This window comes from Osmerus mordax, chromosome 14, assembly GCF_038355195.1.
Source record: "Osmerus mordax isolate fOsmMor3 chromosome 14, fOsmMor3.pri, whole genome shotgun sequence".
NCBI classification, from domain to species: domain Eukaryota; kingdom Metazoa; phylum Chordata; class Actinopteri; order Osmeriformes; family Osmeridae; genus Osmerus; species Osmerus mordax.
In genome coordinates, this window is record NC_090063.1 from 8,183,869 (window position 1) to 8,201,602 (window position 17,734).

The window sequence follows — 17,734 nt, forward strand, 5'->3', positions numbered from 1 at the left end:
ACTACACTATCAAAAAACAAATATACTGTACATATTTGGTCAAACTAAGCGAGTGTTGCAAGAAAATAGAAAAAATTACCGGAAAACTCCATTGATAACAGAACTGTTACATTGAGTCATTTAGCAGACGCTCTTATCCAGAACTGTTGTAGCCTATATGTATAATCTCAACGTAGTATACATTTAAATGCCTTAAAATAATATGATTTTGAATAATTAGGTTCATAAAAAGGAGTAGGGAGTCAGATGGCTGAACGGTTAGGGAATCGGGCTACTAATCAGAAGGCTTCCGGTTTGATTCCCGGCTGTGCGAAATGACGTTGTGTCCTTGGGCAAGGCACTTCACCCTACTTGCTTCGGGGGAATATCCCTGTACTTACTGTAAGTCGCTCTGGATAAGAGCGTCTAGTAAATGACTAAATGTAAAAAAAAATATTATCGGGCCCCGATTTGTATCAGAAAAAAGACGCAAGGATCATTCTCTCTGCTTGACCACACTAACTCTCACGCAAGCACACTTCCCAATATCCCAGTAATGGTACCCGTCTTTCGTTTCTGATACTGAGCCCATGCAACAAAATACTCAATCATAGGTTACCCGGAGAGCCAGTCGAGTGGTGAACAGAGCCGGTCGAGTGTAATTCATAGTCCAGAGTCATAGTCAAAATTAATTAAAAATAATAAACCATTCAAGGATGACATCACTACTGTTCATGGTGCTGGCAGCACTTCAGCTGCTCAACTGCTCTGGTGCTGCCACAACAACAAAATGTATACCAACCATTAAAAAAAAGTAATTCAGTTGTTTTACCATTTTCATTTTAATGTAAAAAAACAAGTATACACATCAGAGTTGTAAAATATAGAAGACATCCTGTTAGTAGAGAGATGAGGTGGAAACACCACTCACAGTAAGAACGTACACACGCGTACACACACAGAACTAGCAATACTGAAAAAGACAGTAGTTTACTATATAAGAACAGACATCTCCAGATGTTTACATAATCTTACACATTATCATTGCTAAAAGAATATGCTGTACTTTAAATGAGAATGTCACTGTTTTGTATTCCACTCGGTCTTTCTACACCCCCAGCTAGGCCCCTCCCCTTCTCCCCTTAAACAGGATTAGGTACAAGCTTTGAGAGATGTGCCATATAAATAAAGGGAAGCCTGGTCCTACCACGAGGAAACCATAAGATTCAAATACAGACACAACACAGCAGCATGCCTGCTTGTGCTTTAGTCCAGAAGGCATTCTGGGGGCTCCCGAGACTGTGCAGTGTTGTTTTAGTGTATCTGTGAGTGTGTCTGTGTGGATGTGTGTATATGTTTGTGTACGTGTGGGGGGCTGACTGTGCGGACGTGTTTGTGCATATGTACAGTATGTATTTGTGTTTGTATTTGGTGTGTGGGTGGATGTGTTTATGCGTTTGGGTGTGTTTGTGGGAGTGCAGTTCTATTTGTGAGTATGGCAACAGAGGAGTAACAGAGGCAGATCAAATAAAAAAGATCCCACCCTTTAAAACAGACAGACACACATACAGACCCCAGAGAAAACAGGATAAATAGCAAAACCTTTACAACACAACAACTGTCTTCTGGTTTGTGATAAAACATGTCAAATGCTACACTCCCTCTTTGCTGTGAGGGAGACAGAGAGAAAGAAAGAAAACATGTAAGAGAATGAAAGCATTTGATGTACATCATACTTTCTACATCCTCCCCTACACTCTTTCATATTCATCTTTAATCCACTCATCTGTCAGCACACAGAGGTGCCAAAACAAGTACCTGTGTGTGTGTGTGTGCATGGTCAGAAAAATACTGAGCTTGAAAGAGAATGACAGAGAGAGAGCTCTTCAACTATCTGGCGTCCTGTTCTCCCCCTCTCTCCTGGTCTCTCCCTCTCTCCTGGTCTCGCCCTCTCTCCTGGTCTCGCCCTCTCTCCTGGTCTCGCCCTCTCTCCTGGTCTACAGGAATGTATGGGATGATTGTCCACCCACTGGAGGAAGGACGGGGATGGCAGAAGTAGGATGAGGTCAACAGGGCGTTCAGGCGTGTGTTCACACGGGTGCGTGTTCACAGTTTGACTGCCACAACACAAGCTCCAGCCCTGCCCAGACACAATGGCGCCACCTAGAGGCCAAATACATGAAAACGAGCAGATTAAGAAACACCGTTATTGCTGAATAAGGTAAAGAAACAACAGCAGCAGCAAGGACTGGGAGACTGGTCAGATTTTACACACTTCACTGTGACTGAACATGTGTATATGTGCTTGTCTATGTGTACTGTATATATCCATGTGTGTGTGTGTGTGTTTGTATGTGATATACCTGCGTCCACTCGTTGGTCTGAGGGTCGTAGGCCTCCACAGCATTGAGATACACCTGGCCATCGTAACCACCAACAGCATAGAGACGGTCACCAAGGAGACACACACCCACTGCATCCCTACTGATGCTCATGGGGGCGACCGCCGTCCAAGCATCTGTCTGAGGGTCGTACCTATACACACACACACACAAAATGATGTTATCCTCACCTATTGCCCTCACCCATCCCCCATTTCCCTCACCCATCCACCTGGTCACCCCTCACCTTTCCACACAATCACTGAGCCGTGAGGCAAGGGAGGAGGCGGGGGCATCGTGCCCTCCGATGGCATACAAAAAGCCGTTCCAGGTGGCCACGCCCACCCCCCCACGCCGGTTGGCCATGGGTGCACAGCAGCTCCACCTGTTGGTGTGAGGGTCAAAGCACTCCACAGACCTGAGGCAGGAGCTGCCGTCACGACCACCCACAGCATACAACCTGGGGGGAGAGAGAGATCATATTCACTGCCTTCCTTCCCTTTCTCTCTCACTTCCTCACTCCACATGCTGCTCTGTGAAGGTTTACTTTATATAATGGTTATTTTTATTAAATAAATAAAAAACGAAGACAATTCGACATGAACTTAAAATACTGTGAACAGTTTATCACTATTTCTTGTACAACAGTTAAGCAACTGAAATGTTGTGAGCATGACAGCCATACTGTGAAATGTATGTGTGCGTGTGTGTACTTACTTTCCATTGAGGACTGCGACCCCCACTGTGCTTCTGGGCGTGGCCATGCTGGCAATGAAACTCCACTGACGAGCTTGGGGGTCCCACCTGGAGCAGAGAGGGTTAACACAAACACACAGTCACACCATTGTACTGATCCCATCAGAAGCCCGACCCCCACAGAGCAGGTATACAGTTAGGGCCATACATATTTGGACAGTGACACCATTTTCATAATTTTGGCTCTGTAAACCACCACAATGGATTTGAAACGAAGCCACTGAGCTGTAGTTAAAGTGCAGCCTTTCAGCTTACATTCAAGGGGTTGAACAAAAATATCTACACTCCTCTCCTCTTTTCCCCCACTTTTTTCTTTTCTTCATATTACGAAAATGAGTGTTGCGAAAGCCACTCAACATAACAAACAACATTTTAGGATTACTGAATACTCATAATTTGCCCGCAAAGTAAGCTTATTAAGGCATGTTTTCTAGTCGAGTGTTCACCAATTCTCCAGTACTAAGAGCTAAGGGTGCAGTACCTTTCTACAGTACTGAGGTAGCTCCAGCCATCGTGACCTCCTACTGCATACATAGGACCCTCCAGGACTGCAACACCTACAAACACACAATCACTACTTCACATCCACACAGTGTGTGTGTGTGTGTCCATGTTTGTATGGGTGTGTGATCCTACCCAGGCCGTGTCTGTGTGTGGACATGGGGGGCATGATGCTCCAGCTCTTGCTGAGGGGGTTGTAACACTCCACAGTGTTCAGAGTCTTCAGGCCGTCACGCCCCCCCACCACATAGAGACGGTTGTCAAGGACCGCCACACCAAACTGGAGTCTCCGCCCACACATGGTTGCCACCTGTCTCCACGTGTCTCTACGTAGACAGTACTGTTCTATACTGGTGGCACCTGGTAGCAGGGAGAGCGACGGGAGAAATGATATCGGTTGCGCATGTGTGTTGGTGTGAGTTTGTGTGTCAATGTTTGGTGGCATCCATGCCATGTGTGTGTTACCTTTGGTAGCGTCCATGCCCCCCACGGCGAACAGCACGCCAACGGTGGCCTTGCGGGGTCGTGTGCGGGGGCTCTGCAGCAGTGGCCGTCGTTGGGGCAGCAAGTGGTACTTCATGCCCTCCATCAGCAGTCGCTGGCACTCCACACTGTCCCTCAGCAGGGGCACAGACTCCAGGTCAGCCAGGAACTAAAACACACGCAGCAAGAGAGAGGACTTGTGAAGAACTGCTCCGTATGTCTCTTCAGGGACGGTGTGACTGTTCAGTTTGGTTCTCGGTTCATAAGTATTGAGCAATCTTTGGATTGGGGAGAGAATCGAAATACTCTTGACATGAATAAGGATCATGCGATGCCCAGTGTTTGGTGACCAAGTCTCTCTGTGGCATGAAGGTCCAAAGGCAGAACAGCGGAAGGGAGGGAGGGACAGACAGAGGGAAGGACAGTGTCTCCTGACCTGAGGTTTCAATAAGGGCAGGCGAATATGAGCCAGGAGGGAAGGCAGATACTGTTGTCTGGAGGGGCAGTCATGGCGGACCCAGCCCAACAGTGCCGTCACCACGGTTTCCTCGTCGGGCACGTTCATGTCGTCGGAGGAAAGGAGTCTCTCCATTTCTTCTAGGGGAAGGAGGAGGAACTCCTGTCCCGCCACCACCTCCACAAAGTGTTCCTGGATAGAGGGAGGGAGGAGGAGCAAAGGAGAAAGGGAAGGAAGGAGGGACAGAGGAGAAAGGATCAGTATTAATTGTTTTGCCACATAAGAGACCACTTCAACATCATCTGCGGTGAAAGAGCAAGGGCGCGAGATGGAGACAGACAATAGGGGGAGAACGAGTACGAGAGAGACGGACAATTAGAGACCGACATGGAGGGTGAGGGACAAAGACAGAGAGAAGTTGAAAAAAGCCATGAAAGAAAACATGACCTTCACAAAGTGATGTCGTCGTGCCACTGCTATGGTGACCATGTGAAAAGCCAGTTCCCTCACGTTTTCATTCATGGCTTTCTTTCCTTCTGTGTGGGAGTGTGTATGTGTGGGGTGGGCATGTGTCTGTGTCTTCAACTGCACCATGGTGTAGACATATGCAGCGTGCTGCAGCTGGGAGCAGCCCTGGGCGTCGGCATAGGAGCAGATGCCCAGGCAGTTGGAGGGGTGCAGCTGCTTGGTGAGGAAGGAGCAGCAGGCCTGGACCACAGAGGACAGCTGGAGTAGACATGAGGCCGACAGCAGAGACTCAATGGTGTCCTCCCTTAGCTCGACACGACCTAGGAAAGACACACACACACACACATAATGTGCAGTAGTTGTGTGTATGTTGATCACAAATTGAAGAAGAGAGCTATAAATCTTCCTCCCCGTTTCCTGTGTTAGATAGGACTGTGAGTGTGTACCTGTGTAGGCATACTGCACCAGGGCCCAGAGGGCATCAGGATCCACCCCCTCCATCTTCACCTCCTCCTGTTTGGCCTCACGGACATCACTGGTGAACATGGCCGCAAAGTAATCTGACACAGAGGAGAGCACCAGTCTGGGTGGGATTAGAACAGAATAGACAGCCTGACACATGGAAGTCTGACACATGGAACTAATCCCACGCAGGTGTGGGATTAGACCCCACGCCCTGCTGTTAGCAGAAATGTATTTGCAAGAAGGCAGAGCGTGAGAAAGTGAGTTTTTTCCACTCGAGATGACTAAAGTACCTACTACTTCTACTACTAAAGAGAGAAACGGCAATAAAACAATTATATGGTTACTTAAACAGGATTTGTTAAATAAACTTGCCTCTCACACCAGTAAGAGGGATTACACGCACGCACTACTCAAGACTCACACACTACTCACGACTCAGAATGGAAACAAGATTCCATTCTATTCTACTATATAGGGAACTGATAGTTTTCCATGCCATTGATGGAGTTTATATCTAATAGGTACTCAGGAGTGTAAAACAGATGAGTTCCTTGGGACATGGGGAATAATCTACAAAAGGGGGCGGAGCAGGGGGGGGTGAGAGGGAGAGGAGGAGAGAGAATGCTGAGCTTGTGATCTCTCACAGCACAAACTCCTGAGTCAACTCTAAATACGCTGTGAAGGTATATGAATGGTTTATTCAGAACTTATGGTGCGTTTGCGTGAGCACGCGTGTGAGAGAAAGCGAGTGTGTGTTAGGATTCACACACACACACGCACCTTTACAGCAGGCTCTTTCTTACGAGGTCTTTCTCAGGCTGTCCTCCTTAAATCGAGGAGGACGGGGACGACACCATGTTTGATATCTCCCTCCCTCCCACAGGCCCACACATATTAGCATCAGAGGATCAGAGGATCAGTCCACTGTAAGATGTGGGCGTGAGACAGTGTGTGTGTGTGTGTGTTACCTGTGTGCAGGTATCCTCCTGTCCCTGGCCACGAGGGTGACGTCACACAGCTGTTGCGTGTGGAGGTAGGTCTCCATCTTGGAGAAGGTCGAGTTGGCGTGCGAGGCGGCAGAGAACACACACTCCTCTGGACACACACACAGCTCCATAGACACGCATGAGGACAGCGTTGCACTGCTGTTGGACGTCCTGCAACGACACGCACGCACGCACGCGCACACACACACACACACACACACACACACACACACACACACACAGAGAAGGAGAGCATGCTTAGTGAGGCTCGAGGGTTTAAAAGGAGAGTGAAAATATGGTGTGGGCTGTATTTGTGTGGTTGTCTAATTCATAAGCAGAGGTCCATCTTGTGCGCTGTGTGCATCAGACGATTGTACCATTAGTTTATTTGGTGCGTTACAGTAAGGTCCTCCTGGCACCTCCACATGCTCTGTGCTTGTCCAGAGGAAGAGGAAGATTGAGTGAGATGGATAAGATACACACACACATTGGACTGGAGTGTGTGAGTATGAACTACCCTAACGAATGCATCGCTGTCTGAAGAAGAACATTCTTCCCATCTCTTTGCCCGTCATCTCCTCTTCCTCTCCCCCTTCCCTGAACTTCATTTATCTAGTTTGTGTGTGTACTGTATGTGCGTTTGTGTGTGTTCTGAGCATGTGGGTCTACATGCTGCCAGAGGAGGCTTTGAAGTGGGGAAACGTCCACCCTCTAGTCCACTTAATGAAGCCTGGCAGTGGCTCAACAGGGACAGTGTTTGTGTGCGTGTGAGACAGAAAGAAAGAGAGAGAGAGAGAGAGAGAAAGCCAGATGTTTAGGAAGATTTATACTGCTTAGATGCTACATACATGCAAACATTTTACACTCAGTGAAACTCTCTATAATCCAATAGCAACATGTGCACACAAACACATACCTTACAAAGAGGCATAAACCATTTGCATCATACTGCCTATGTGCATGAAGCAAACCATCATTCTTCAACTACGACAGTGAATACAAAAGATACTGGTCAAACGGTACACACACACACACACACACACACACACATCAAGGATGTTCAACATTTGTGTACAAGCCTTAATGAGAATACTTTATGCATTTGTGTGTATATTAGAACACTTGATTACACAGATCATCACAATTGACACATAGTTCTGGAAATGTTTGACATTTAATTCATTGAGGAGACGCTTTCATCCAAAGAAACATACAAATATAGCACAGTGTACAAAGTACAACAGAAAATAAAAGATCAGAAGTGCATAGGTCAGAGGACAATAGTTTTAAACCCAAAGTGGGCAAGTGAGGGAGGAAGCCATACAGACAGCGAAGCATGACACGTGTTCCTGTAGGCTTAGTCATTACCTTATAGGTTCTGTCTGGACACTGTGGACAGATACTGACTGATGTCAATGTCAGTAAGTGGGAGTTGCCTAAGCTCTAAAAATGCTGGATGATTGGAGATAAACTCCTACATTCATTGCAGAGGGGGTTTTGGAAACTAGCTGCAAAAATAGTCCTTTAGCATTTTTGCAATCAGATAAGACCACTGGCTGACCTGACAAACTCAAATGAAGGGGCTAAATGTAACAACACAGTAGGCTCATTATCCCTGCAAACGGGATAACAATATCAGCTATATGCAAAAAAAATGTTTTGCCTATCGTACCTGCACGAGCTGGAGTCGGTTTCCGCGTGCTTCCTATTCTCAGGTCTGGATGCCGTTGTCTCCTCTTCAGTTACCGGAACAGAAACCACCAATAGCGGCTGTCGCACTTGACACTCGCCGGGGGGCTCCGTATTTTGTAGTGGGCGAGAGTGTGATAATGACGGCGAGGAGACCCACGACAGCGCCGCCGAGCTCCTACCCTCCGGTGCACTGATAGAACGAGGACAAACCGAACTCTCGGTTGCAGGTGAAGCAGCTCCGGGAATGTTGCTACTCCCAACATATTCCATCAACTTTCCGTTGTTGGCGTTACATAAATTCGCACAATTGCTACTACTGGTCGTAAGACCGTTTCTCCCAGTGCTGACGTTTGACGTGCTGGCATCTGCGTTACAGCCACTGACTGATGGGTTCTCTCCGGTGCTGTCGTCCGTACCTTTCCTTTTTAAGAAGTCTCCCAACGGTGGGGTATGAGGCGGAGGGACCGTGGGGTGACCAAACCACCGCCATCTGATCCTGAGGATCTGCTTCACATCAAACTCCTTCCTCGAAGAACTCGAGTTACTGCTCGACATCCCCGGTTTCTAAACGTGAGAAATGGCGGGGAGCCTTCGTGCAGTTAACGTATCGTACTGTAAAGCTAATCGTCTCTCGGCAACAGAACGCCTGAAAACTGCGACCAGAGGCAACGTTTATGGATGGGCGTGAGAGTGAACCTATGTGTACGCGTAAATGACCGAGTGATAGTGAGTGAAAGAGTGAGAGAAAATAACGCAAGACAGTTTCGAACGGTACTCATGCTCCCACCTCTTCTACATTATAGGCTCTGTATGATCCTTGCGCGTGCACGCACACACACACACTATGCAAAAATGGTGTAGGCTACAGCATGTATAAAGTACAACTGGAAACAACAGCATTAGACTGCATTAGAGAGGACTAGCCTACTGTAATGAAGATTATTGTACAGAAAATGACTGTTAGACACTACTGAGAGGACTACAGTAGTCAGACTACAATATTGTGGAGAGAGGACTAAACTGGAGAGACAGTAGTAGAGTGGACTGACTAAAATCAAGTCCCAAGTCCTTGAATGTTTGTGGATTTAGAACTTGGCATCCAGCTTTATGTTACATTCTGCACCATGCAGCCTAACCTGTTTGTTTCAGTAGAGTAGAGCTTCAGCACCAGAACATTGCTGAGCAGAGATACACACTGACAGCATGTGCGCTGACACTAACGCACACATGCATACAGCCCCTCGGGGAAGACATAAAACTTAAAGCCGATTGGTCAATAAATACCAGGCTGTGATCATTGGTCATTTGGCAAGGGTGTTCTTCATCTGTCTAACGTTAATGGTCTTTATTGTGGTGATCTGAAGCAATCATTCAACTCTCTTACAACCCGACATGCAAAGTGTCCTTGGTCATATAAACGCACTTAAAAGTCAAACACACAAACACCCTCCCTGTATCTTTCTGACACATCCAGGTATAGCAGCCATCTGGGGGAGCCCCACCACTCTCTGTTCTTATCCCCGTCTCCCTCTCTTTCCCTACATCTCCATCTCCCCCTCCTCTTCTCACTCTTATGCCACAAGGTTACAGAGACCTCCACTTCCCCTTCTCCCTTGTACTCTTTCCCCATCTTATTCAATTTCCTACACACATCACAATAAGATGCACATGGGACGTGTGTGTGCAGGCTGAACAGCCACACTTCCTGGCTTGATCAGTTGATCCCAGGAGAGGCTGGGAGGGGCCTGTCAGGACCTGTCTTTTGTACACACCCTGTATACTAGGATGAACACACACACAGTATACATAATATAACACACAGGCAGCATGTTAGCACCACAAACCAGATACAAAAGCGTGCACACACACACACGGTCTGGCTGTCTTGCTCTGCTGTAATCAGGTGGCTGGCTGCCTGTCCTTGAGACTGAGAACAGGATCAGACTGGCCAAGCAAATAATTGCTTCCCTACAACACTGAGCCTCGGCGTATGTTAGTGTGTTGGCATGGTTGTAATCAAGTAATCTGGAAGTTTTATAGCTCTGCAATTTCACACCAGACAGAACATGCAGAGTGAATGGCAACCTTTGGTGTGTCACAGTCTGACCACCTTCTGTAGTCAATATTTTCTCTTCCCTCATCTACTGAATCAGCCAGCCTCATACACACATCAAGGACATTATCTGCATTCTGTGTGCAGGTGCATGCGGGTGCGTGTGTTTGTGAGGGTGCGTGTGTGTGTGTGTGAGGGTGCGTGTGTGTGTGTGTGAGGGTGCGTGTGTGTGTGAGGGTGCGTGTGTGTGTGTGAGGGTGCGTGTGTGTATGCCTGCACTCCAGATCCATTTATCATGTCCCAGTTTTTCCTCTTATGAAAATAACTTTGACAGCATATCTCTTCATTATCATCTACCATTTCTCTCCACCATCTTCATCTCTAATCCATCCCTTCTCTTCCCCCCCCCCCCATCTCCTTGATTCCATCTCTCCATCTTCCCTTCCTCCATCTCTCCCTCCATCCAATCTTCATCTAAGACAGTCTCATTGAAATCTCTGCACTCATCCCCTCCTCTCTGAGACAGCGTCCGGCAGTAGATCCAAAGCATCAACATTAGTTTGACCTCGGATGTCCAGTCAGAGACTTTGTGCGTGTGTTCAAATGTACAGGGTTTGAGAGTCAGAAACACCCTAACTAATAGGGTAATATAATAACGCTACACAACATGAACCTGCACACAAACACACATAAACATCCTTTAGACTTACCGTGAAGCAAACTACCCAATTACTTTGATCCATGCCTGTTGCCCTGGGGATTGCAATAGCTGTGTTCTCCTATCTAGGTACACAGGTACACACACACACACACACACACACACACCATATTGCCTCACATCTGGCTAGGCTGTTGTATTCACTCAATGACCAAGAAAAGGAATTGAGGAAAACATACTCACACATACTGATGAGGCAGGAAGCATGGCAAGCATGCATAACATGTATAGAAGGGAGTCCTGTGTGGGATGCAGTGGGTGAGCTTTAACCATTACTCAGAATTTATTTTCTGACTATGAAATGTTATGAGATCATTAGCATGGCATTTAGTGGATGCTGAGTCAGCAGTTGTAACTTGTTCAACTACATGCTCTTATGGTTCTTCCCTTTGGGACTTATTTAGTTTTCACAATGTATGCTTCATGTTTTGGCTACCCGCAATGTTTGGCTATCTAGTTGTTATGATCAGTGACCTATGCACTTTTGTAAAACTGGCTTTGGATAAAAGCGTCTGCTAAATGCATACATGTAAATGTAAGCAGTATCACGGGCCCCCAATTGGCCATGAGGCTATTAACACCTCATGTATTAGTAACCACCATAGATGTGCAATGGGCCTTAAAGCTTCCCCGCTGATCTCTGGACAGTGTCAGAGGGAGTGTAGTGTTCAAAAGGGGTAAATTAAAATGGAATGGGTTGGCGTTAACCCTAAATTAACCCTAACCCTAATCTGCTCAGTACTTTTCTTAGTTGTTCCATGGTGGGGCAAACAATTCTTGGTGTGGCTGTGACCCAACCAAGCCATACCCTGCCGCCGCCCATGCTGAAAAAAGTATCCACTTTCAATATTGTCCAGCATTTATTTCATAAAGACAACCCTGCGAGGTCAGTTGTTCAAGCGCTTAGTGGAGCTCAGCTAAACGATGTGTAGCCTATAACTAGTGAACCTCAACGCTATGTGTAGTGCCAGGAACATGGCTGAAACGAAACCTGTTGCGAAACCTGCCACAAATATTTTGGGGGGGGGATCTCGAGCGCTCGTCCAAACAACGTCAAAAGCGGCATCGCACGTCCTTGAGTCGTTAAACTGACACAGGTGCAAAATTAGAATTTTGCAGTGCCAGGTTCTTGACATAATCGTGGGACACTCCTTGCCCTAAAATCCCACTAAACCACACACAGAGCCAGAGATTCCTTTCATTATTATATATACACTACCAGTCAAAAGTTTGGACACATTTTCCCATTATAAACATCGTTGTTGAGTTTTTAAAACAAAAAAGGGTCACTGCAGCCGCGCGATATAGGCTATGGGGCACAGGAATAACAAAAGAAAGGTCCTTATGCTTCACATCTTGACGCACGCCAGAATTCAGTACTGACATTGGCCTAATTTGCAAATTTAGCAGTGTAGTTAGTCCACTCCTATAACATTCATAGCGCCGAGGCCATGAGAAACACCAAGCTATCTTCCGTGTTCCTGCCGCTTTCGAGGCATCGTTGGCTGGGCGTTTCATTTCCCAGTGGCAGTTTTCAACTGGTGTTTTCGTTTAGTAAACATGATATAATTTGTGTGCGTTAAACATTGACAGGTTGTCATTGGGAAATATCAAGCGGTTTCTTACCTTGCAACTTCACTTTGATGTTTAGTTGTGGATTGTTAATCTCGTTTTGATTGTTTCCATGTTTGCTGTGAAACTGGTTGAGTTCCCGAGCACGAGAGAATTAGTAATCGGAAACGCGTGACACCCGGTGGCCAACAATAATTAAATTACTTTTTTACTTTTTTTTGTATGTCAGTCAACATATTTGATTTGATGAAAAAACTGTCATTTTAGGCATTGAATCTTGTCCGTCGAGAACAAGAAAAATAATAATAATGGGGACTTCTATTATTGAAGTTTATATTAGGTGAAGTTTTGGCAGCAGGCTGTTTTAATATCGGTATTCCTTGAGAGAGGTAGCCTATACACTGTTGCTCCCATTCGATAAGGAAGCCTACTTGTCCAACCACCAGCAAGACGATATTCTTACTCAGCGGCATATGTCGTATGCACCATAATGATAACAAGGAACCTGCCAGCCTTACTGTCAGGTTTAGAAAACCGCTCTCTAACACACAGCGGGACACAATTGTGTGAAAGAGTGAAAACTGGGTTCTTGCTGACAAACAGAATAGCCTGGAGTTCCAACTTGAAATGGAATATAGGCCGGCTGGTCCTACATGGCCCCAAAAGGAAATGTATTTGACTCACATACATACATACACACACACACACACCATAGGGTAGATAAACTAGTTGTCTGTGGGTTTTCCTGTACAACATGTTGTGCAACATTATTTGGATCGTCAGGTAACAGACAACCACAGTTATCGGGAGGTAGACTGTGGTTGCTTGTAGGGGTGACAGTGTTGTTCACCTGTGGTTGGCTATGTAGGCCATGCATGGCCTCTCAATATCTAGTCAAGTAAACAGAAACTCTCAATCACATACATGCATGCGTGCACGCCACACTCACAAAAATACACATGTACACACGTATAGATGCACACACACCTACACACACACACAATGGTCATGTAGTGGACAAGCATTGGTATAAATCATATTATAATACTTGAGCAATTATGGTGAATTTAGTCATTGTGATTTCTGCATATGGTCGCATTTTCCTGTCCTCACTATAGATTTGATAATTTATCAGTCCCCAAGGACAGCCCCAAATGACTGTCATAATGTACTGTTTCTTTCTCCATCACATACACAATGATAACGTACTCTCTCTTTCATACACTCAAGTGTTCGGATGAAGAATTGTCTGTCACATAGGGACAGGAAATGTAAGAGGAAGTCTTGGGCGGTGAGTGTGTAATTTGCTACAGCTTCTCTGAAACCACACATTTATTTGAGTGACTACATGTGCGAGAAGGAGAGAGAAGAAGAACAGAAGAACGTTCTAGAACCATCTATATCCCCACGGAAGTCAAGCACTAACAGTTAGGTAGGAGAGAGTAACTTGTGCGATTGTCGAATGTTTGTTTGCTCAACCGTGTGTCTGTTGAGGCAGGAAGCATACATCGCAAGGAAAGATTGTGTGTTTGTATGCATGTTGCCATGACGAAAGCAGCACTCATCAAACTCTTCATATTGTTCATCCTCGCCTTCATCATCTGCCTACCAGAATTCTTCATTACAACTAGAGGTTGGTGAACCAATAGGCTTAGATCCTTTCTAGCAGAAAGTAATGTGTGTGTGTGTGTGTGTGGGGCAGTGCTCACACTCATCAAATACATGTACACAGACTTATCAGAAATCCCTTTGTGTACCTGTGTCTCTCCAGAAGTGTTGAGAGTGAACCTCCACTGTCACCGCTATGATCCCTGTGACGGGCTGGACAGAGGAGAGAGGGCGGATAAGGGAAGGGGGGAGAGTGGGATTAAGGAGTTTTGTGACTCCCCTCTGGTCCCTGGAGGTCAGGGTGGCATGGCTTCTGAAAAGCCTCTCTGCTTCAAGAACAATACGAACAGGAAGAGAAACAGGAATAGTACAGTAACCACCAGTGGCCATGCAGACAGCGGCTGGTATATGTGTGACGTGGATGTGGACTTTCTGGATCTCCATGGCAATGCCTCTCTCTCAGGTGGGTTTGCTCCTGGGATAAAAGTAATATGTCGTTAACCACAACTTCATACATTTAGCAGACGCTCTTATCCAGAGCGACTTACAGTAAGTACAGGGACATTCCCCCCGAAGCAAGTAGGGTGAAGTCCCTTGCCCAAGGACACAACATCATTTGGTTGGCATAGCCAGGAATCGAACTAGCAACCGTCTGATTACTAGCCCGATTCCCTAACCACTCACCCATCTACCCCTTCTTTACCCCGACCTCTTTTCCCAACTCATGTCTTTCCAACCTCCTTATCTCCTTCAGGCCATCCCCACATCTCAAGGGGAAGAATGACAAATCTTTATTTTGATATTTTTTCACGTTTATAAGATAAATTTGAAGTTCGTAAGAATTTTCCTACCTGCAATTCATAGAAAACTCCTCAAATGTCATCTTAAGAACATCAATATTTTGGTGAATAAATGGTTTGCTTTGATGATGCCTTGCCTGATTCAGTAAGCCTACCTACATTGATAAATCTGTAGCTAGCCTACAATTACTTTTCATCTTGGCTAGTTAGTAGCACCTTGCGATAACTTTCAAATATAGTGTTGTGTGACAGATGTTAGTTTTAATGACTTCCATCTCAAATACAAACATCCATTACAACTATTTTGATTAGTTAGGAAATTATTTTTCCAGTACACTTGATAGCTACATGTTTGATTAATAGCTCACTACACTTGACAGCTAAACATTTGAGTCCTTTTTATGTATGATAATATTTGTTTACTAATGTTTACTATGTTACTATCCAATACATATCTGAAGCATATTACCTTTTTTTTTTACATAAGACAATTGTGAGGCTATCCCTGCTTAAAGAGGTTGTTTACTATGATTTCTAAGAAAAAATATTTCAATAATTTGATTCCTTCTTAAGTTTTTCCTAAGAAATCTTAGGAACATTCTTAATAACCTTTTGGGGGGAATACAATACTTTCTGAAACAATTTCTGAAGTAGAGTAAAATAGCATTTAAGAATACATTTGTGTTGCGTTTTTTTCAAATAAATTTGTGAATTTGGTCCCAAGGTGAGAGTGTAGAGTTGTGGATGGTGGTCCAGTCAGTAAACGTCACCCTCTATAGCCACCTCAAGCATGGCTCTATAATAAACACACCAGAGGACCAGAGAGAGGAAGAGGAGACAGTGAGATTATTAAACTGCTGCCTTCCAGGCTTACACACTTACAAATCAACCAATCACAGCAAGTGTCTCCTCCAAATGACCAATCAGAAGATCCTGGAGTCCCAGACACAGTCACCGACACCCCCCCAGAGAAGTAAGTCTGAATAGTCTGTATTGGCCTCCTCTCTACTGTCATCTCTTTCTCTCTCTTCCCTAACCTCCTCTCATTTACTTGATATGCTCTCTCTCTCCTCTGCCCCTGGCCAGATGAGGGTTGGTGTGTGTACAGGGTGCTGTATCTGGCTCTTCCCTGTGTCGTCCTGCTACTGGTCCTCACTTTCATCCTGAGTCAGCTAGAATGGAAGAGGTTCTGCTGCCACAGTGAGTCTATCTCTCTATCTCACACACACACACACACACACACACACACACACACACACACACACATTCTTATTTTTGGTCTTATTCTCCTTTTTCCTGGTTCTCAGAGAAACTCAATATCTTCTCTGCCAGACTCTACAAAGCAAGAGCACCCATAATTGGTAGAAAGAAAACAACCATTACCGTGCACTCACACTCTCTCTCACACATTCTTATTTGTATCTATATTTTTATTAATATTTTATCATTTACATATTCATTTGTTTTATTTTTTAGATTGTTAGTTCTTAGGATTAGTTAGACTACTGTAGTTTTCAACTTTTTGATTGAAGATCCGTATATGTTTATTGTTTGCACCTTCCGGCCACAGTAAATTCTGTGTTTGTGTAAACCTACATGGCGAATAAAACCAAATTCTGATTCTGATTCTCACTCACACTCAGTCACTTGCGCACACACTCACACTAAATAGCTGTATGTCCACAGATGAAAGGGGGCTGAAGATGAAGATTGCCACTACTCTCAATGGCAAGTGCTTTGGTTACATTAAACTTCATTCTACTGATCAAATTCAAACAAATCTATCCTAAGGATAGACATGTTCAAGTTCCTTGTTCAATCTCTGTAAGGTGTCTTGCCGTCCAATAGGAGGCTTAACCAGTGTCTACGAGTCCCATTGTCCAATAACAGACTTCGACAAGGACTACAGATCCCGTTGTCCAAGTCAGTTCCTTAAGTCTAGATAAGAAGTAATCATCCATTTGTTGTTGAGTATGTGTGAGTGGTAAAGTTCTTCACATCTTGTGCTTTGGCAGCTCTATCACCCATTCATGAGTCTGCAGGTAAGGAGTCATCTATTGCCCTTTTCCACACTGAGGGAATGTTGAGTGTGTTACTGTGTGACTATCTGTGTTTACTTTTGTTCACAGAGGAATAACACCATCAGAGGTTACTGTGACCACAAAGGTACATTCCCTTCATCAAAATATTAACATCTCTCCATTATCTCACATACAATCATTATGCAACTTCTTTTGCATTTCTTATTCTTCAAAGGCAGCCAGTTCGCGTGTGTCTGAAGAAATGTACTTTGTGGTTACTTAGTCCTTAGTCTGGTCATTCTGGTCTTAAAACTAACTTCCCCTTTTCTTTCTCCTAGTGACCCTCCTACAGCCCATCTTCAGCATCAGTCTCCTTCCTCCCTTTCCTCTCTTACTCCTTCTTTCCTCCTCCCTTCTTTCTTTCTTTCTTTCCTTCCCTCCCTCCCTCCCTCCCTTCCTCATTCTACCCTACCCTCTTCTCCCTCCTCTCTACTCCCTTCCTTCCCCCGCTCCACTCCTCCCCTCCTGTTTACTCCTCCCTTGCCCCTTTTCACTCCTACCTCTCCACTCCTCCCTCCCCCGTCCTTCGACATCATGGAAAGGTACCAGCTGCAGAGAAGAGGAAGGGGAGAGAAGTGCCAGGCCTTCTCTTTTCGCTATTTGACATCTATTGATAGTTTTTATGGAAAATGTTGCATCCTGTTTATAGTATTATTGTCAGTGTGTATAAGCTTCCTGTTTATTGCTTACATAATAAATCATGAAGTGGCCAGTAAGACCATGGTTTAATAATT

The 17,734-nt window shown here is 45.2% G+C and overlaps 2 protein-coding genes across 8 annotated transcripts; one reads left to right on the plus strand and one right to left on the minus strand.

Moving 5' to 3' along the window:
• Positions 1–802: 802 nt before the first annotated feature.
• On the minus strand, positions 803–12,668 carry klhl5 (kelch-like family member 5). Of its 3 annotated transcripts, none has more exons than XM_067250034.1 (12): positions 12,566–12,668; positions 6,459–6,647; positions 5,472–5,608; positions 5,068–5,345; positions 4,537–4,749; positions 4,083–4,269; positions 3,753–3,977; positions 3,598–3,673; positions 3,078–3,164; positions 2,608–2,820; positions 2,343–2,514; positions 803–2,142 (listed from the first exon to the last, which is right to left on the minus strand). In XM_067250034.1, exons 2-12 carry the CDS (start codon positions 6,605–6,607, stop codon positions 2,086–2,088), a joined length of 1,794 nt encoding a protein of 597 aa, XP_067106135.1. In that variant the 5' UTR covers positions 6,608–6,647; positions 12,566–12,668; the 3' UTR covers positions 803–2,085. The 3 variants fall into 3 exon arrangements, with proteins under 3 accessions (XP_067106135.1, XP_067106134.1, XP_067106133.1); XM_067250033.1 differs by lacking the exon at positions 12,566–12,668 and adding an exon at positions 8,149–8,723 and having other exon boundaries at positions 5,149–5,345; XM_067250032.1 differs by lacking the exon at positions 12,566–12,668 and adding an exon at positions 8,149–8,723.
• A 1,170-nt stretch (positions 12,669–13,838) lies between these two features.
• On the plus strand, positions 13,839–17,705 carry si:dkey-192k22.2 (uncharacterized). 5 transcript variants are annotated; one of them, XM_067250039.1, is made up of 9 exons: positions 13,839–13,943; positions 14,124–14,144; positions 14,283–14,582; positions 15,644–15,892; positions 16,006–16,119; positions 16,606–16,647; positions 16,768–16,842; positions 16,935–17,085; positions 17,293–17,705. In XM_067250039.1, the coding sequence occupies exons 3-8, from the start codon at positions 14,426–14,428 to the stop codon at positions 17,054–17,056; spliced, it is 759 nt and encodes a 252-aa protein (XP_067106140.1). In that variant the 5' UTR covers positions 13,839–13,943; positions 14,124–14,144; positions 14,283–14,425; the 3' UTR covers positions 17,057–17,085; positions 17,293–17,705. The 5 variants fall into 5 exon arrangements, with proteins under 5 accessions (XP_067106140.1, XP_067106139.1, XP_067106138.1 ...); XM_067250038.1 differs by having other exon boundaries at positions 13,887–14,144; positions 16,935–16,961; positions 17,049–17,085; positions 17,279–17,705; XM_067250037.1 differs by having other exon boundaries at positions 13,887–14,144; positions 16,935–16,961; positions 17,049–17,085.
• The last annotated feature ends 29 nt before the right edge of the window (positions 17,706–17,734 follow it).